The sequence below is a fragment of the Notamacropus eugenii genome, chromosome 2, assembly GCF_028372415.1.
Source record: "Notamacropus eugenii isolate mMacEug1 chromosome 2, mMacEug1.pri_v2, whole genome shotgun sequence".
NCBI lineage: Eukaryota > Metazoa > Chordata > Mammalia > Diprotodontia > Macropodidae > Notamacropus > Notamacropus eugenii.
This window is the reverse complement of record NC_092873.1, coordinates 66,644,537-66,665,880: the sequence shown is the minus strand read 5'-3', so window position 1 is coordinate 66,665,880 and position 21,344 is coordinate 66,644,537. Positions and strand designations below refer to the sequence as shown.

Genomic DNA, 21,344 nt, shown 5'->3' with positions numbered 1-21,344 from the left:
TTCTCTACACAGCAAGGGTTTTGTTACCAGTAAAGTGCTATGTCAATAAAATCTAATATAATTATAAAGAGTATCAGTGATGATGATGACAATGATGATGATGATGATGGATTGTTGAGCTTTGCATCACAATCTAGGAGTTCACAAAGCATTTTACATATGCTATTTCATTTAATTCTATTCTGTGGATTATTTTCTTAGAGGCCACCAATATGCCAGGCACTGTGTTAGGAGCTAGGACAGATAAAGATCATAAGGGAGCCAATAAGGTCTAAGACATCGAGGACTTCCATCATTTTCACATTGTTCTCTTGCTAACAACGAATATTTGCAAATCACATAATGGTTTACAAAGTTTTTACAGAAGTTTAAATAATCTGTTTCAAGAAGCAGTTACTAGGAGCAACTAGTATTTAATACCCTTGAAGTTAATTGTTTGCTGCATCTTGCACCTTCAGTTTTGAATACGATGTTGATCCAATTTTGGGCACAGCCCTTTTCCCATGTGCCTATCAGTGAATGAGAGGGGCCCCCTCCCTCCTGGCTGCTCCTGCCTCCTTCTCTCTTCATTTCTGCTTTTCGACAAGGCCGAACATGGCTGGGGCCCAAGTGAACTCCGTGAGCCCCTTGTCCGGTCCTCTCTTGGTCATACCCTGAGAGCAGCAGATGCTGGCTTTCTGCAAACCTCCCACTCTTTGTCTGCAGTCCCTGAGGGCCCCGGCCTTCCGCTGCTACACCCCTGCCCTTTGGATCTCACTGGAGAGAGAAGAAGGAGAGAACAGAGCCAGGCTCTCCCTTCCTTCAAACTCACAGCCCAGCAGAGGAAGCAAAAAATAAATAAATAAACTGGAGCAGGGTTAACCTCCTCTTGACCAGAGATGTTTTCGGGAGCTGACAAAAGACTTGAGGGGCTGAAAAACTGTGTCCCTGCATACAGTCTGAGTCACGCATCTGAGCCACACTGATCCCTTCTTTGCCTACACCAGCTCTGACTTCAGCTTTGGGAAGCCAGGCTAGGAGGAAGCCCTCCATATTCTGAGCTTCTCCCAGGCCTTCCCAGAACGGGATGTACAATGCATAACTCTGCTCTGGGCTGCAGATTCCGGCCCTTCTCTCTTTCTCTTTCCTCTTCTCCTCCCCCCTCCCCCCCCCCCCCTCATTATATCCTCCAAGGAGGGCAGCTTATCCATGGACCTTCACACTTTTATGATATTCTCATGGATGTCTTCTCTGGCCCGGGCCTGGTTAAAGGGAATCATAGCACAGGCATACTGCCCCCCTGCCCCACCCTTTCATCTATCCATGAATCTATCTCTCTATCCATTTTGACCTTTCCATCTGTCTTTCAATCATCAAACACTCATTTCTTTCTATTAGTCAACTATCTATCCATCCATTGAGCCATCAATCCAGTGACCGATCCATTCCTGTCCAGTTTTCTAGTCGGTCTGTTCTGCACATCTCTGGGGCTGCCTCCCGCCTTTTCTCCAGGCTGCTGCCTCCCTCCTCTGGGTCATTCTTTCTAGGTTGTGCTGGGCTGTACTGTCCGGGGCGGCAGCTGTCTTTGGTAGTCTTGCTTTTCTCATTCAGGCCTTCCTGATTTGTTTATTTTAGTAGCAAGAAAGCAGAAAGAAATCAGCTCTGACTCATTCATTCGCTTCTACTCCCCAAGTAGGTTTCTGAATCACCCAGCGCCCCTGCCTGGGATGACTAAGGCAGCCGACTGTTTAACCTCTTTGTTTCTCTGTGTCTCTTCCCACACCAGGCAGGGCCAGCTGTGGGGGAGCGCTGCAGCCTACAGAGCCCTTCCTGGCCCCCTCCAGGTGGATGATGGGGGACGGAAAGCTTTACCTTTAGCTTCTGTTTTCCATGGCTAAGCCCTGCTGCATTTGGACATTCTCTTGTAGTTCTTTGTTATAGTCCTCTAAGAACAAATGAGGCCACCTGAGGAGACTCAGGTACCTCGAGTACTGCATTTGAGGAGGATAGATTGATGTACATTAAAACAAAGGAGGGAAGCCAGGCCTTCCAGGCACTCAGTCAGACTGGAAAAATAAATTGGAGGCATACTGTTCTGGGATCCCTTCAATTTCTCTCTGAATCATCTACCCAAGTCAGGAAGACCTGACTTGAATCCCACCTCTAACAATTTTCAGGGACTTTGGGAAAGTCATTTAATTTATTTACACCTTAGTTTCCCCACATGCAAAAAAAGAGATGAGAACAAAACAAATAAAGGGCCAGTCTCGGAGTCAAGACAGATTCAAGGGCCGCCTTGGCTATAAATTGGCTGCGTGCTCCTTCCTGAGTCATTTCAACTTTCGGTGCTTCAGTCAACTCAAGGTTTCAGAGCAGGTGCTGATCTGTGTAGGTGAAGAGAGTTGCCACACCAGGAAGTCCCCAAATGGATGAAACCACCCCCTTCAAAAATCTACTCCCCAAATCTGCAGGTAGGGGTGTTTGGGGTACCTGATTCCCAGTGTCTGTGAAACTCAGAGATCCTATCTGTAATGGTCTCTGCAGATGTGAGGGAGCTAATAGAAATGGCCACTCTTGTTATTCTTATCAGATACTTCGTCCTCGAGGTTCTGGGTCACACAGGAGAGAAAGTTGAGACTCTGGCTTGGTGAAACCCTTGTGGGCCCAAGGATTTGGAGACTCCACTGCTGATCTGGGCTCACATTCCCTTGCACTGTATGCCCACTGCAAGTGGCCATGATTAAGGAGGAGCCAAATACTTTCTTGGCATTTGATCCCCTTCCTTATTCATCATTAGCCAATTGAGCAATCAATAAACATTGATTAAGCACCTACTGTGTGGCAGCCACTGTGCTAAGTGCTAGTTCATCCTTGATGCAAGACTGGTTTGCCTTTTGTTTTCGAGTACTCATCCTAGATTGAGGAATGGAAGGGACCTTGGAAGGATATCTCATCTGGCATTTTACAGATGAGGAAACCAAAGCCCTCTCTGGCTTTCCTTCAGAGCCCGGCTAGGAGAATCACACAGGGATGCTCAGATTTAAGGCTAAAGTGCTTCAGGATTTGAGGAATTAACATGTTCCGCCAGGGTCCTGCCATTTAGTCTTGCTTAGAACTAAGGAATGGATTAGGGTCATATCTTCATCACCACCTTCATCAGCAGCAGCATTAATAGTTCCTATTGCTACAGTGGTTTCTTTGAGTTTTATGAAGTAATTTTCTCTTGACGACTCTGTGATGTAGGAAGTGCACCTACTTTGCACCTAAAGAAGCAAGGCTCTGATAGGTTAGGGGACTAGTCCATGGACACACACTAGTAAGTATCAGAGCCAATTTAGAGACTTTCTTCTGTGCCTACTTTGTAAGTGAGACGAGAGAATCTGGGAAATTCTTCAAGGGTGGGTGGTATCCTAACACAGGACCCAACAATTCAGTACTTGAAGTTCCTTCAATGGCCACTGGGGAGGGGCTTGGGTTGGCTTCCTCTATCATCTCATTCACTACCGAATCCCATCCATCTCCCTCTGAGTTGTTTTGACCAGGGAACACTGGCTTGTGTCTGGACTGGAAGCTGTCTGAGTGTCTGTGCAACTGGGAGTGGAATCACATTCACTTTGGTTTGCTAAATGATCCAGGAGACAGTATTCTTTCTTTCTTTTCCTTTTTTCATTTCTGGGTGGGATTCATATGGTGCTGTCCTACCTGTTTTTAGCCTGGATTTGGACACTTTGGACACACCGACTCCTTGCCTTGCACATTTAGCAGTTGTGTGAATTGAGACAGGTCACTTGCTCTCAATGAGCTTTGCTTTGTGCCTGTGTCAAATGAAGATGTGTCTAAGGCCTCTCAGGATCTTTCCAGTTTCAAATATGACAGGAATCCTTGGGAGAACAACCTTGGGGCGGGGGTGGGAGTGGTGGGCGAGGATCCTGTGTATGCAAATCTAAGAATGAGTTTGTTGAACTTTGATTCAGACTTTTAAGCAACTTGTTGTCCAGTAAAGACAGAGTGGAAGCTCTTTTTAGGAAACAAATGTGTGGTGGAAGAGGCCTGAGTCAGGAGACATTCCTTGGGTTGGCTGAAGTTCTCCATTTATCAGGTACCGTGAGGGTCATTTGGAAGACACCACTGCATTCCATCACGTGACCTGGTTATGGCGGGTAGGTGAATATTTGTGTTGGAGCCAAGCCTGCTATCTCCATGAACCAGTAATTAATGAGCCCTTAGGGTATCCAAGAAGCAGCCTGGGTTTTCTATTAGCTCTGGGGTGAGGTGTGGGACAGGTTGTTAAAAGGTGTCTTGTGGAAAGCTTTCCTATAAAATCTGGGGAAGGAAGGTTTTCCTTATGTTCAGAGATTTGGAAATATCATAAGGAGGTGAATGCAATATGAGTGGAAACTGAGCCTACTTTTTAAATGAATGCTTTGTAGAACTTTCTGTATGTGCATGTATGTACACATGTCTATGTGTGTACACATATGGGGAGCATTAAAAAAATAGGGCCTTTCTCCATTCACATTATGTAGAGACTCATACACCTGGGGTTGCAAGGACTCTGAGGCTACCAAGTCCAATCCCCCCCACCCCATCTCATCATCTGTAAAATAATGAAATCAAGACCTAGACAAGGAAAGAGACTTAGGATCCTAGAACCAGAGCTGAAAAGGCATGGAAACCATCTAAACTAGTCCCTCTTATTTTACCCAGGACTGAGCCCTGGGAGGGAAAGAGCTTTGGGAGCATAAGTCCATGGGAGCTGAGATCAACGGGGGAAGAGACCACGGAGGCTGCCTCGTCCAATGCTCTCATTTTACTGGTGAGGAAATCTAGATGGGGCCAAGGAGAGATGTGCCCAAGCTCCCAGAGCTCATAAGGTTTTGAGCAGTATGTTTTTGTTTTCCACTGCACTCGGTAGGTTTGTAGAGTTATTCATTTTCATTTTTAACCTGCCTGCCACACTCATGAAACCTGTGGGGTCCACTGATGAGAACTGTGTGCAGAAGATTTCTGGTTACGTCTAAATGGCCAGGTGCAATGAAGCTCACCATTAAAATTGGAGCCCCATGCTTAAAGTAAGACAATAATCAACAGACCTGTGGTCATGCCCAGTCTCTACATGGAGGGAGTACTCATTCACATGGGAACAAAACATATTTGTCAAAACTGGATAACTTGGGAAATAATTCAGTGGAGAAGGTGAAAGGTTACCAAAAGCTGGCTTTAGTACCTTCCTCCTGCCCAAGCAGAAAAGGAAAAAAAAAAAAAGCAAAAACAATGACGTGTTTAAGAGTAGAGAGCAAATGTCATGCAGGAATTCAAAGAGATTGATTGGGGCAAAGAGGACACCCGGTCTGAATCTTTGCAGCTCAGAGTCAGGAAGCCCTACTTCTGACCGAGTGATCCTGGTCAAGTCATTTAACCACAAAGTGTCCCTAGGCACTCGAGAAACTGGAAATCCCAGGTCAGGGGAATATTAGGTGCTAAATTTCACATGACTACTCTTCTTATAGAAGGTCTCTAACCAATAACCAAGAAGTGGGGGGGGGCGGGTAGAAGGATGGCCAATTAAATTATGGTATATGACTATAACGGAACATTAATGTGCCATAAGTGGAAGAGAAAATGATGAGTTTCAGTGGAACTTGGGAAGATTCAGTGAACTGAGGCAGAATAAAATGAACAGAAGCTGAAAAATAATTAATACAGTCATAATAGGGGAATAAAAAGCTTCGAAGGGCCGTACAACTCTGATCAATGACACGATAAATCTCAAGCTCAAAGGACTGAAGATGGAAGCTACCTCCCCCCCTCTCTTGCCAGAGAGGAGATGGACTTAAAATACTGAATGAGACTGACATTTTCAGATCTGCCTAATGGGGTTGTTTGTTTGGGTGGACTTTGCAAATTCATCATGAGAGCTTTATTTGTTCACTTACAAATGTCTAATTGGGGGCAGTGGGAGGAAAAGATAATAAATACTAGTAAAGATAAATTTAAAAAATTTACATGACATTTAGGATAAAGATTACCTCCCCCCTCACATAAAAAGGAAAGTCATAATGGTAAATTCCATTCCCCTCCCCTTTTAAAATTAATTCTTAGTAATCTCATTTATCACTTGTTTGCGAAGATAATAAAAGGTGGAAAATGATTTTAAAAGTATACATTTAATAGCAAATATTGAAGAAAAAATGTGACTTGGGCCTTTCCTGGGGATCACTGGCTTGTGACCTTACAGCTGGTAAATGTTTAAGGTGGCTGCCTGATTACATCCACTACTGTATCTACTCTCTGATAGTGCTTCCATAGGCCTGTGAAATATTTAGAATAAGAACAGTTGTCTCAAACTGACAAAGCTCTTGCAGGTCTACAAAGTGCTTTCTCTATGTTCAGCTCTGGAGGAGGAAATGAATCTTATTAACCCCATTTTATGGAGGAGAAAACTGAGGTCCAGAGGAACCATGACTATAGCTCAGAATACCATCGGTTAGGAGACATCAGGGTCAAGATTCCAGCCCTTGGTTCCCGAATCATGACCATTTTGCCCTACATACGTACATATACATACACATACACATACACATACATACATACATACATACATACATACATACATACATACATATATAGTTGGTTATCACACATCACATCCTACAATCAGGTGGAACATCTGGACTAAGCACCTCTGGGCACGTAAATGATCTGGAATAGTAAAAAACAAACAAAGTTCAGGGCTTTTTAGGACATATTTCTCAATGTGATGCAATTTTTAAAAAAGTTCATTTTGGAAGCAAGTGATTATAAGCACGTCTTGAACTTGGGGCTATCCCTAGCAGGCCACGAGGCTGGAGGAAAAGAAAAATCAAGTCTCCTATTTATTGAGTGCCTGAAAGATTATAAGAGAAATGTAAGGGATTTCATTTGATTGTGACACCAAATAAGAGATTACTATTACCGCCCCCATTTTGCAGATGAGGAAACTGAGGTTCAGAGAGCTTAATAGTAACAATAATAGCATTTGTATGGTAATTTAAGGCCTGCAAAGGACCCTTTAATGTGCTCTGTCATTTTATCTTGAATGACTTGGCCAGGAAATGTCAGGGGCAGGATTAAACCCAGATCTTCCTGATTCAAAGGTCAGCTCATCTAACCATTAGGACACACTGCCTTCCAGATAATTTCCCAGACATTTTAATCTGGCAATCAGTCTTCCTCGAGACAGTCCTTCAAATAGTCCAAACAGGCTGAGTCTTCCCTTCTCCAACCTAGCCATGCCCACTCCCATCCATCAGCCCTCATAGGACACAGACTCAAGGCCCTTCTTCATCCTGGTTGTCTCGTGGTCTTCTCTCCTGTTTAACCAGTCCCTTACTACATCATCTCTAGGGGCTACTTTTTTTTAAAGTAAATTCTTTGTAAATTATACAATGCCATGTATTAACCTCAAGCTCCATTTTGCCTTCAGTAAAAGAAAACATTATTTGATTCCAGCTTACTCAAAACTTGACACATTAGGAAATCTCTGGTCCAAGAGGCATGTGTGTGTGTGTGTGTGTGTGTGTGTGTGTGTGTGCATGTGTTTAAAGAAATTAATTGTACTGGGTGCCCTGGCTCTTTTACAATTAAAGGTTATCACCAAATCAGTGGCAGACCTTTGGACGAGTGACATAGCCACATGGGCAGGGGGCCCATACAGAAACAAGAAATATCTTCTCTCTGGAAAGATTATGAAGAGAGGAAACCAGACACATGGACATGTGCCAAGGAGAGCGGAGACCCTCAGAAGCATGTCTTTTTGTCCTTGATGCCCTTTCGCATACTTAAGGTTCTTCGATTCCATACGCACAAAGACCCTCCACGAGACCAACTCCCTCCATTAATGCAGATACCAGATTGCAAATCACATCTGTGAATAACTCAGCAGATACTTCTTCCCCAGTTATTAAGTGCCAAAGGTGGGATTTGACCCCATCTATCTGATTCCGTTCCCTTCCCCTTTTCAGAGAGGAACCGTGATTAAAATGACCAAAGTAAAGGAATCCAAATCACAAGAATGAATTTGAATTTATAGCTTCTGCAAATGAATGACAATACAAGGCAAACCAGAAGTCAGCGTATGTGTGCTGCCTCCTCTGTCTGTTCCCTGTTTTTCCTTACTGGCCTGGCACATTGTCGTAGCCTGCTTCACAAGAGAGTAACTACATCGCAAGTAGAGTTTTTTGGGGAAGCCAGTTTCCTTTATCAGGCTCACCAAGGGACAGGGGACAGCATTGTCGCCACTGCTGCTGCTGCTGCGGTATATAACCCAATGCTTGGCTTTTCCCTAAATGAGTCTAGAGACATGAGTTGCTAAGTACCTCTTTGGACAGATCTTCTCTGGGCTTATTATATGTAGTGGGTCAGACCTATTGGAAGATGAAGCCTGTTGCTTGTGAAAATATGAGCTTTGTCTCACTGTTTAAAGAAGTCCTTCTCTTACGATTGGAAGAAAAATCAACTGATGGAAGAGAATAAGGTCATTTGACTCCCCTTGGTGTCCAAAAGAACTGATGTTGTTTCCTGGAGGCAGAGTAGGGGCCAGAGATGGGAGTCTCTTCTGGGTCCGAAACTCACCAGCAAACAGACTGCAGACTGAGTGATATGTGATTTTGTGATTGCGTCTTTCACTATCACATTCAAGAAAAAGGAAATAAATGTTGAGTTGTTGCTTCCTTTCATTTCCCTTGACCAGGAACCTCATGGGCTCATGTTCAGGGAGCCTTCAGCAGTATCTAAAGTGGAGGTTGGGGGGCCCATTTTCAAGAGTCCTGTCCTCAGATGAGTGTAGTGATGTTCAAGGCAGTGGCAGATCCCTGTCCTTGGCTCCACTATTCCAGATGATGCAGTCATCCTATTGTGCTCATATGTGCAATTCCTCCCATAGGTATTTTGTTTTCCTTATATAGCATCCCCTCTGTTTTCTGTTCTGTCCATCAGCAGCCTAGCCTTTATTTGAAGTTCATTTCAAAGCCCCTATTCACCGTAACACTGTCACAGAATCAGAGAAGATCAGAGCCTCAAGGTATCTCAAAAGCCATCTTCTCCAAACCTAGAGCTGACCGAGAATTCCCCCTTTCACTATGGCTGACGATGGTCAGCCAGCCTTTGATTGAAGCAGGAGAGAACCCCCTGCTTTCTGAGGCTACTCAAGCTAATTCTGCAAAGTTCTTTTTGGTAGAAAGTTTTCCTTACAGCTACATGAAATCTCCCTTTCTCTCTAGCTTCCATCTGTTGGTATGAGCCCTGCCTGATGGGGTCAAGCTGGAGATGTCCATTTCCTCTTCTCTACAACACCCCTTTAAGTACTGAAAGATGGCCAATAAGAATTCTCTGCCTCAGATAAACCACTCCCAGTTTCTTCCATCAATCCTCTTGATTTTCTTTTCTTCCGCCATCCTCGTAAGCTTCCTCTGGATATATAACAACTTCACATAGTCCAGCATAAAATCTGGTGCCCTATGTTGCCAACCACCTCCTAGATATGGTCTGATCAGGGTGCAATATTGCAGGATGTTTTGGATCAGCCTCCCTAGATCAAGGTGGAATACATTCCTCCCTTAGCACAGTATAGGAAGGTTCAGGAGCTACCATTCCATGCTGGTGACTAATCTTGATCTTGTGGGCCACTAACCCCCACCCCAGATCTTTCTCCCCAAAATTGCTATCTTGCCACTTTTCCTTCATCATGTCCTCTTGCAGTTGGGTTTTGGAGCTCAAATATAACACTTTACATTCACTCTTATCAAACTTCATCTTATTAATTTGGCCCTTTATTAGACTCTCAAAATTCTTTGAAGTCTTTCTCTGGCATCTGGTGAATTATGTCCATCACTCCTCTGCCCCTTTGCTTTATTTGCCAATGCTATAAGTATGCCAATTGCTCTCTACATCTTCTAGGTCTCAGTGCTGTGTCCCTTCTCCAAAATCTTACAGAATTTAGTCTACACCATACTATTTCATAATGATATGCTCTTCCCTGTGACCAAGGCCATGTCATCTAACCTCTTGGGGGCCCTGGACAAGTCTCTGTCATCATCATCATGTTAGTCCTTCATTGACTTTGTTTTGAGTGAGGGAGGGCTGTGCAGGTCACCAGCCTCACTTCTCCTCCAGAGCCATCTGAATCCTGTGACCTGATATTGCTCAAGATGAGTGGAGATGGCCCAGGATGCGCTGGGAGACCTTGGGGCCATTAGATCAAGGTCTTTTAGGTACTCACTTAGGGTAAGGCAGCGCCCATTCATTGAATAGGACTGCTTAAGAAGTAACCAGGGTATGTCCCCTTTAATGAGGTCAAGAAAACAAAGACATCAGGCTGGGTGGGAAACAGCAAGAGTTACTATTGATAATCACTCTAATTTCTGTAGAGTGATGATGAATTGCCTACCTATGAGGGTGGACAGAGTTTCCATATTGAGAGTTCTCCCCTTGCTCCTCTACTGAAGCCACAGGTTTGGACGACAGACCACATGCCGTCTCCCATTTTTCAAAATTGTTTCAAAGTCTGTCCTGACGCGTGTCTTTTCAATCTTTTTCTCTTCCCGGGTGAAGGAACAGTGTGTGACAAACATACAACAAAGAGTTTGAAAATGCAGTTGGCTCTGCAATGACTCTTCCAGATGACTACTGCCGAAGCAGGGTATGAGTCGCCTGAGAGGGACGGGACACATGAGGGATATGGGGGCCAGTGAAAGACTTTGCGTTGCTCAAGGGTATTTGTTACGAGGGTCCTTCCTTCTTTTTCTTTTTTAATGGTGGGGGTAGTACGGAAGGGAGGCAAACTAGATTATTATTAATCTATTAAGCATAAAATTTAATTAAAAAACAAAGTCAGGACAAGTGAAAGCCTGGCTGTGTAGCTGCTTGGTGTTTATAGCAGTTCTAAAGACATGAATATCGGTTACCAAAGATATAGCTCTAATTATGCTCATACTGATGGCTCCAAATCCCATTGGAGAGGAAAATTTTACTTTTCCTTCTCTGTCCTTTTTCCCTTTCTCTCCCTCCTCCCCCATGTCTTAGAATCCCCACCTTCCTTAGAATCTCAGTTCACTTGTTACCCTCTACATGAAACCTTTTCTCTTCTCTGCCAGCTACTGGTGACTCCCCATCCCCCATCCCCCTGCTCTCCTCTCCTACCCATCCCCCCCCAAAACCCCCAAAACAAATCAGCACTAGTATTTTCTACCTATCTGGCCTTGGGCAAGTCACTTAACTTTGCCTAACTTCAGCTGGGGCTGATTTGTGAAGTGAAGACGTTAGATTTGATGGCCCCCAAGGTCCTTTTACCTCTAAATCTGTGTCCCTATGATTGTACATATGTTCATTTATATTTATATGCATATACATTGTCTCTCCTGAGAAAGCCTAAATTCCTAGAAAGGTTTTTTCAAGGTCATTGTGCCTGATGTTACTAGGTGCTTCCTCCCTTCCTTCCATCGTCCCTCTCTCCCTCCCTCCTTTCCTGCCTTCCCTAATCCCCTCCCTTCTTCCCTTCCTCCTTTTCTTTCCCACTCTTTTTCTCCCTCCCTCCTCTTTTAACAAAGTCTTCCTTGGAAGTCACAGAATTTCTTAAAACTTTACAAAGAGCCTAAAGGAGCCACGGAGGAGCGCTGAATAAACCACTTCATGTTGTAAATAATAGGCCAAAGCATCCCAGCTCCCTAGGGCTGTCCATGGGTCATCCAGCATGGTGGAAATAAATACTTGCACGGGGATTTCAGGGAATCAAAAGGTCTAAATCATTTTGGGGTTGGAGGGTTTTTTTTGGCAACAAGTTTGATTAATTAAACAATAATGAGCAAATTCTTCATTGTCTCATCCATCAATATCTTGGAAGGCCAGCTAAGAACCAGTTGGAAAAACAATTTTCAATCCCTGAAAATATTCAAGATTCTGCTAACCGAAGTCCCTCTTTATAGCACAAATAGCAAAATATTAAAAAAAATATACCTGATCAAGAAACATGAGACAATAGCACAAAGTTATAGACCCGCAACTGACTATATCACTGCATTCGTAAGTAGAGAGAGGCAGTAGAAAGAGGAAGGGGTTTAAGCCTGGGAGCCTGAGCTGAAATTCTACTTCAAGCACTTATTAGTTTTGTTACCTTGGGCAAGTCATTTAGTGGCAGTGTGCCTCAGTTACCTCATCTGTAAAATGAAATAATTGAACTAGATAACCTCTAGAGTCCCTTTTAGCTTTAAATCAAGGAGCCCTCTTTGAGCCTCAGTTTCCTCATCTGTAAAAGTAAAGGCTTGGATAACTAAGTCTCTTTCTGAGCTCATATTCTATGATCCCATGAAGTAATTGGCAGCTTCTCTTCCAACTAGAGACCCTTCCTGGGGATGGTTGCCAAGTTTCTTCCTACCTCCACTTCTCCCCAGTTTCCCAAAAGCAATATACCACTGTTTTGGTGAGTTGCTACACAGCTCTACAGGGAAATGGGAGATGAATGAGATGATGTTTAAAAGGTGCTTTTCAGTTTGAAAAACACTTTATATTATCTCATTTGAGCCAGATTGCTATTAAGGACACAGTTGTTATTCAGTCATTTCGGTCGTATCCAACTCTTTGTGATCCCATTTGAGGTTTTCTTGGCAAAGATACTGGCAGCTAGGTGGGGCAGTGGATAAAGCACTGGCTTGGAATACTAGAGAGATTTGCCATTTCCTTCTTCAGCTCATTTTACAGATGAGAAAACCGACAAACAGGGTTAAGTGACTTACTCAAGGTCACCCAGCTAGTAAATGTCTGAGGTCATATTTGAACTCAGGTCTTCCTGACTCCAGGCTTGGAGTCCACTGTTTCATGGAGCTGCCCAGACTAGGGATGCTATCCTCATTTTATAGGTAATAGAAGTGATAAGTGTTTTGGTTTTCATTTTGTCACATAAAAAGGTATTTTGAGAAATATTTTAAGTACCGACCACGAGTTTAGACATTTAATTAAAATAAAATCTGATTATATGTCCACATTTACTTCTATTGTCTTTCTTATGTTGCAGTGACATGAACATAGGATCTTTCTTCTTCTCATGAGATTTATTCTAGTCTGGATTTGTAGAATCCAGGAGATGAGGGCAGCAGCAGCAGCCCATCAGTTAAGAAAATGATGTTAGTTATAAATAGGGAAGGATGATTTGGGTGAGGTATCACCCACAGAAGGGGGGATCCTGGTCAGTCCATGTAAGTATGGCTCTTGCTATCACTGGTGCTGGTGGGGCTGGGAGGGCTACAAGGAGTAAGGACAAAACAGTGGACAGAGACATTCACAATCCCTGGGCCTGCTTCATTAGATGGAAAACAGTCACCTTCCCCTCACTGACATAACAAGTCAGAATACAAGTTTAATGTTCATGTAGCTTATTGATCTTAAAGTAAAAAGAACATATACGCAAATGTAATGCAAATTGCCCAGGGGTTATTTATCTTTTTAAAGTGAAGCCTGAATTGTATATCTGTTCATCTTGTCTCTGTATGAATTTTACTCAGTTAAAAAAACAACTATGCAAATAAAGACTGCTAAATGCTCAACTTAAAAAAAAACTTACTTCTTTCCTTCCTTCCTTCCTTCCTTCCTTCCTTCCTTCCTTCCTTCCTTCCTTCCTTCCTTCCTTCCTTCTCTTTCTCCTTCCCTTTCTCCTTCCCCCTATATTTAGTACTTCTTACATTTCTTTTCTTTTTTTTATATCCAAGCTTTTTCTCTGGGGGCACACAATAGGACCAACCTCTCCTATCAGGAATTCCATCATAGCTCACACAGGTTTCCTGGAAGGGACCCAATAAACACCAGTCCAGCTGAGCTCACGACCATCTTCCCTTCCTCTTCCTGAGCTGAAGTTTCAAATGTGGGGAGAGTAGGCTAGCCCAGAAACAGGCTCCTTCGCATCACAACTTCCCTGACGGAGAACAGGAGGCACCTAGCTGCTGCTATCTGATCACTTCTGCACACCGTCCCAGCCCAATGACCTTTAGCAAATGCCTTGAGACTGCTTGTCAGGCCCCTAGTCATCGATCTCCCTGTGGAAAGGGGAGAACTGGCCGCTGAGCAGCCTTCTTTCAGTCCCACGAATGCTCAGTCACAGCTGAGTGCACAAAAAGCCCACTGTGGAAGCAGCATGCATCATGGACCATAAATGGCCACCCTAGGTTTTCTTTTAGGGAGTTTGTTTATTGTACAAGACCTCTCCCTTCCTTCAGAGGAGGCTCAACCCTCTGAAGAGTTAATGAGACAGAACTCCATCCACAGACTGGAGTGGGACAAAAGATGCAGCTACCCCTCAATCATTAGTAAAATGCAGAGAATATGTACACGAGGAGGACGGCGTCAACAGCACAAAAGGTATTTTCTCAGACACCTCGGCCCCAAACACACGTACGCACAGAACGATGCAGAACCCACTTTCTGAGGTGCAAGGCTTTGGCAAATGACTCTCAGGTGCTTGTCCAGAAGCGATTGAGCTAGCAGCCTACTGGCAGTGGTGAGCTGCCCACATTGGTACTGCGGCTCTTCTGTACACACTCATCTTAACCAAGCTCTCTGAATGCTCTGCCACCTATCCTTTGAAATGGAACCAGGTCCAACCTTGTCTTGAAACTCACCTGAGGTCAGCATGGATTTCTAAGCCAGAAGTCACCACCAAATTAAATCCTAGAACTAAAAGCGGACGTGTACTTTCTATTGGATCGGGCGGAGGATTAATGGGGAGAAAAGAACGCTTTACTCCAACGAATTCTTTTTCTAATGATTTGTTTCTGAAAATTACAGTTTCACATAGGAAGGAGAGAACGAAACTAACAGGTCCTCTAAAATTCAAAGGAGAGCCCTAGAAGAAGGGGAAAGGAAATCACAGTGGGGAAACGGTGCCTTTCTTCCCCAGGGCAACCCACACGTGAACACGCCTGCTCATGAAAGTATAATGCTTCTTCCTCCAAAGCACCCCTTTCCTATGCCTTGATAGGGTTTTGGGATGCAGATTAAATCTTCCTTTGGTCTATTTCTGACCAATCCATCATGAGTCTATTGAACTATCTAAAGTGCTAGTTTCTCGGGCCTCTGATTTCTTACTTTTGATGTAATTACTGCTTGTAACAAACTGGTGAGAGTCCCATTGGACCCCAGTTCTAACTTCACATCAACACGAAAAAAAAAAACATCCACGTCAGCCTGTCACCGATCAGTTTCATGTTTCTCCAAATACCAAACCTTTTGTATCGTTGACTCAGAGCAACTGACTCAATTTCGTTATTCCTTTAGGCCTTAGGATCTCTGTGTGCGATCTCCTGTCCACATATGCCCCAAGTACCGTGAGATCTAACAAAGGCTGCCTCTTTTGGGGAATGAACATTCTGGTAAACGTTTTCTTCAGGGGAATGGGCATGGACTCATGGTTCTGCTGGGGGTATTTACATGCTTAGATTTCTAGGATCTCCTGACTGTGAGCTTAAATAACAAATCTTGTTTATCAGATACCCTGTTCCACACCATCACCCCAAATTCTGAATGAAACTGCAGCCAGGCAAAGGACTCTGATCCAAAGAGGGAGAAGAAAGCGTCTCTTTGAGGCTCAAGTTTGCTTCATTGTTTCTACATTGGGTCAAAGCATCATTTGTCCAATAATTTGTTCAACAGGGCAAGATTTAAAAAAAAAAAATGTTTGATGCTTTTGGACTGAGCTCTGGCCTCCCACTTATCCCCCTCCCCCTGCTTCCTCCTTTCCAGTCTATCGGGGCAAAGGTAGATGGCTGCATTTCTCCTTCCTGTCCCCTTCCACGGCCCTTCAGGGCATTTCTGAGCTTCGTCTGCCCTTTCACTGGTGACTCTCTCCCTGGGAGAAGGCAGACAATTTTAATTTTGCAGCCTGTGGAACCGTTCCTGGGTCAAGTCACACACATAAAGAGACATTCCAGAATGTTACTGTTGCTGTTGTTTTGTTTTTGAATCTCTTGGTGAGAAAAGATTCATATAAATATGAAGCCCAGGAAGGGGGAAAGAGAAGAGAGAACTACCACAGAAATCTAAGCCTTTAAAGCCACTTTATTAAAATGTATGCTGTTAAATTTATCTTATATTTAAGTTTTAACTGAAAGTATTGGTTGGAGTCTTATACTCAGACAGGACCACTTTAAATGAACTTTTAATTCTAGCTTCCTCTACCGCTTTATTGCTAAATAAAAGTGACATCCATTAATTTTCTCCAGAATGCAAAGCACAAGAAATCGCATTTTTCCACCTATGTGATCTTTCCAAAGAGGGTCTTTTCCTAAGAAAGGGTGGAAGGAGAGGACAAACACCCTCATGGGATAGTTTTTCCTTTGGTAGCTACATTTGAGCAAGACCCAAGAATACTGGTGGATAGATTTCGGTATCGATATAGCCTATCCATATAGGTCTATTATTCCTAGTGATAAAGGTGGCAGAGGGGAGAAAAAACCCTCCCCAAATCAGGCCAGCCTGCCCTCATCCCTTCAAGCCACAGCATTCACATGTTGAGTCTGCTTCTCAGACTTACCTCTTTCATTCTGTGTCTTATTCCTGACCGACTGCAGCCTCCTATCTTTTTCTCCCAAAGAATCATTGAAATTCATCCCCTGGCAAGGCCCTGGTCTCCTTGGGACATGGGGGCGAGAGGCACCTTGTCTGTCAAGGCAGGACTGCTTAGGAAATTCTGCAGGTGTGATTTTGGGTTACCGTGTTTGGGTGGAAGTGATGAGGAAGTATTGCCATTCAGTGTGCCCATTTGGGGTCCACTTGACTGAAATGCCAGTAGGAGGTTTTTCTTTAATGATGTGGAGCATACCCAGAGACCCTGTCACCACCAGACATGTACAAATCACCTACATCTCTGCAATGCCAGGTAGCATAAATATCTGCTCTTCTAACTCTGTTTTTTCTCAGAACAATTTAACGAAAACACACACATATACAACACACACACTCTCTGTCTCTCTGTCTCTGTCTCTGTCTCTTTCTCTCTCTCTTACACACACACACACACACACACACACGCACATACACACACACTGACACTCCCCAAACCTTTGGAATTTTCCTGTTGGGAGAGATCTAGCTGATGGTTCAAACAGACCTATTAATTCGGGTCCCCTTACACTTTGGAAATCTGGCAAGGGAAGAAACGTCAGCATCAGCATGAGCCTCCACTTTGGCCATTTCCTGAATTTTTTTTCTTCTACAAACCCAAGTTTGGTTTTCCAAACCATCAGTTCACCCAGTGCTTTTATATAGATGAAAATGCACAGAATCCTCCATCAAATTAGAAGCCAGATTCCTGGTCTTAGCAAATCATTGGTGAGAATAACAAAATTTTGTTTCTCATAATTCTTAGCAGTAGATGCTCAGCTTCAAGAGGAAGGAGATTTTCGAAGGCTGGCCTATCCACAACTGGGTCTCTGGCCTCTGAGGTCAGAATAGACTTCGGGCTATGATTAGATAATTTAGACCAAGCAAACCAAACCACTCTGGCCTGAAATACTATGCAAACTCGTCCCCTCTCACTAGGGGACATCCCGACTGATTGCTACTTTAGTCTCTACCCTTTACTTTATGTGTGTGTGTGTGTCTAAGTGTGACTGTTGAAAGAAACATAACTTTTCAGAGCCTTCTGTCTGTAATGCTTTGAATCAAGGAAAAGGCAAAGATAGTAAATACAGGAGAAGCAATATTCTAAATTTGTCCCAAAGATGACTCATGAGAAAGATCCTTTTACTGATATATTCAGCAGGGGGTGAGGGGCTGGGAGGGGGAGGGGAGAGAAGATTGTTGGTCACCAAGCTAAGCAAGTAGATTTTCCTTTAAATATATCTTCATTTCTGTTCTATATTTGACTCCCTAGAGATCTGAAATGACATTGTTTTTCAATGAAATTCTAAACTTCCAACTAAATTCCTTCATTAGGCGAATGGCTCCTAGTATTGACTTTCCATCATTTTCTTACTGGGACAATAATAATTATAATTCTGTTGACATTATGCTTAACCAGTGGGGGAGGGGTGCATGTGTGTTTAAACCCCCCAACAATGAGACCTTTCATCTGGCTGCTGATATGTCGTACCACACACTGGCCACGGAGGGCTAGTGAAGTCTAGCAGATAAAGGGAATTAACTAATGTCGGCTCATATAGAATTTTGGCAACAGGAAAAGGCCCGAGTTAGTACATACTACCATTGTTGTCTTTCTGTCCTCAGCCAATCTAAACTTGCTTTTCCTGAAAAATAATGTGTTGGGGACACTTTACATCTGCCTTGGACAAAAGCAGAAGATTTCCATAAGTTGACTGTTCTTTGTTCAACTACTTGGTTTTGCTTCCTCGAAAACACAACCCACAAAACAAGCGTTTACGATCTTCAAAACAGTTTTACAAAAGCGGTTTCTCTCAGTCACAGTACAAATGGAGCTCCTGGAGAAAGACAGAGTGCCTCTCGGGAGCAAAGGAGGTCCTGTTGGTGCAGGAGCAAGAGCATCTTCTTCTCCAGTGAACCTTAACTCACTCTATCCCTGAGAGGCCATGAGCTTCACAAGGTCATCAAACAGCTCTCAGAAGAGGTTTGAAAGTCAAAGTGGGAAAAGTTGAGAGTTTCTTACACTAACAACAGCAACAAATGTGATATTTTGTCCTGGTTCTATTGATCCTGAGGCTGGTCCCCACTTGTCTCCACACATGATCCCCATTTGGAGGGGATAGTGAGGACGTATTCCTATATTGACAGACATTCCCAGGAAGAATCTCTGGGATGTCCTTGTTAACAGAAAGAGGCAATGACCAACCTGCATCCTCTCTATGCAGAGGAGGCAAATGCCCCCAATTCAGCCAGCGTCCTCTTCCCTTCTTGATCTGCTCACTGTTCCACCAGCCCCCCAGTCTTCTACTCTATTGCACCAGACCCGTCTGTCCTCACTCTACAACTTTACTTGTTCTAAATTAAGTTCTTTGTGATCTGTCTCTCTTCTGTATCAGACACAAGACTATGGATGCATCATGAGCCTGAGAAATAATCATTGTTAGGAGCCTCCTTCTAATGGTATTGCTTTATGGAAGAATCCAAACAGACCAAGGTGTCCCTGAGGGCAAGTCAAGCTTTTTGCTGTCCAATGTAGATCTTGTTTAGAGCATGTATTCAATGTCGATGACCTATCTCTGAATGTGAGTTTAGCATATACAGACTCTGGATTGGCCCCAGTCTTACACAATGCACATGTAAGCATATATGTGTGTAAACATCTATACATACACATAGGTACATGCATGTATATATAGGGGTATGTCTGTAACCCTTTATCCTTTAACTGCAAACACTTCCTATCAAAGCAGACTGAGAAGAGAATATATTGAGCTCTAACTAAGCTAAGAGCGGTGGAGAGGGAAGGAGGGAAGTGGAACATAGAAGAAATCAGACAAGCTTTCTGGAAGAGCAGCCTGCTTTGAGCCCATTCTGGACATGGGCCTGGAGCTAGGAGGCTAGGAGACTGGTTTCTTTTGAACATGACCAGTGCTGATGTTATCTGTATTTGTAAGTGGGTGGGAGCTGGGGCAGAAGCAGAACCCCAACCAACCCCACACACCCAACTTGGAACCTTAGCATGGAAACAGAAACTGATTTTTTAAATTTATTTTTTTAATGAAGCCCTAGCACAGAAATGATTGTCTGTGAGATTAGGGCTGGTTTTGTAAAGTGCCCCCCTCCAGGAAAGGCCCAATGGGATCAGCGAAATCCCTCTAAGACAGCTTTATCAGAGCTGACTCTTCCAGGGCCTTGGGAGCCTCTGGTACAAACAGCAGCTGTTGTCCATCTTTGCTGTCACTGGCCTCTGCTGGTTGTGTCCTCATACACAACCTCTCCCCCCACCCCCCAAGAAAGAAAAACACTCCTGTTTGGATAAGAAATGCCTTCTGGCTCTGTGGGAAGTTCTGTCCCCTTCCTCCATCTGTGGATTGCCTCCTTCCTCCAGACTCCAACCAGCATGTCCCGTCCAAAAGGGAAAGCAGTGTGCCCTGATGCCAGTTTGATGCCCTGATGCCAGTTCGATGCCCTGCTGGGACTTCCCTGATTCTCCCTCATCTCTTTTGTCCTTGGAGAGAGGAGTAAAGCCAGGCATTTATTCACCCAGGTTTTGCACAAAGCGGAAAAACCTGACCATCACAGACTCAAGAAGGTGCTAAGTTTCCTCTTAGCAGGGACCAAATCCTGAGAATGAGCGTGAGGTTTTCTGCACAGCCACACGAGTCACCTGAACTTTGCCTGCCCCCCCTCCCCCCAGAGGACCCTGCTCTGAGTCCTCCAAGGACGCCGCTTTAAGAAGAGTCCAGAGGCCCAGCTATCCCTTCATTCGGGATGATGGACCACCAAAGTGCCCAGCTATTCCTGTCCAGGCCGATGTGTGATGCCACCCAAGCCTGGTATCTTTGAGAAAGAGGAGAGGGGCAAGGTGAGAAGAAAAGAACCAGGTACCTACCCCTTTGGCAGCTGGGCTTCTCGGGAGTCGTGGGTGCTGAGCTAATGGGATGCCGACATGGACCACGCGCCTTCCATCCTCCACACTGAAAAGGCATAACTGAGCCTCTCGTGGGCCACATAGCTGCAACTGGTCATCTTATTGTCCATCTCGTCGCTCTGCAGCACCTGGTAGAGGAAGTCTATGTACCTGGCGGCCAGCTTCAGGGTCTGGATTTTGCTGAGTTTATCCGAGGGCAGAGTGGGGATGATCTTGCGCAGGGCTGCGAAGGCTTCGTTCAGGGACTGCGTCCTCTGCCTCTCCCGGACGTTGGCCAAGATCCTCTGACTCTGCAGCTCCTCATAAGACTGCGAGCTGGGGCTGCCCTTCTTTCCCCTCTTGCCCGGGGTGGGGCTGCCATCTTCGCTGGATTTCTTGCTGTACCTCCGCTTCCTGCCAAACCTCTTGGGCTGTCTCTCCAGCTCCTCTTCGCTGGTACCTAGGCTATCCACAGGAGAGACCGGAGAACTGGAGCCTTCCTCCATTCTTTCTGCAAGGAGGCAAGGGGGAGGAGGAAGGAAACAAACTTAGGCAAACTCACTGCCTCTCTCTCTCTCTCTCTCTCTCTCTCTCTCTCTCTCTCTCTCTCTCTCTCTCTCTCTCTCTCTCTCTCTCTCTCTCTCTCTCTCTCTCCTCTCCCTCTCTCCCTCTCTCTCTCTCCCTCTCTCCCTCTCTCTCCCTCTTTCCCCTCTCCTTCCTTCCTTCCTTCCGTGTGTGTGTGTGTGTGTGTGTGTGTGTGTGTGTGTGTGTGTGCGCGCGGTGTGAGCGCGCGTGTAAGCCTCAATGTGTTTGAAATTCCTGAGACAGATCCTTT

General features: G+C 44.5%; 1 protein-coding gene across 3 annotated transcripts in view; it reads right to left on the bottom strand.

Moving 5' to 3' along the window:
- The window catches only part of TWIST2 (twist family bHLH transcription factor 2), a 76,469-nt gene that overhangs the window by 53,975 nt on the left and 1,150 nt on the right, over nt 1–21,344 (bottom strand). For 2 of the 3 annotated variants that reach the window (XM_072640706.1, XM_072640705.1), the window contains exon 2: nt 20,492–21,020. In XM_072640706.1, coding sequence (XP_072496807.1) covers nt 20,533–21,015 — 483 coding nt within the window. In that variant the 5' untranslated portion in view covers nt 21,016–21,020 and the 3' untranslated portion in view covers nt 20,492–20,532. Of the gene's footprint in view, nt 1–19,635; nt 20,108–20,491; nt 21,336–21,344 lie in introns of those variants that run through there. The other variant, XM_072640707.1, reaches the window with a different exon arrangement.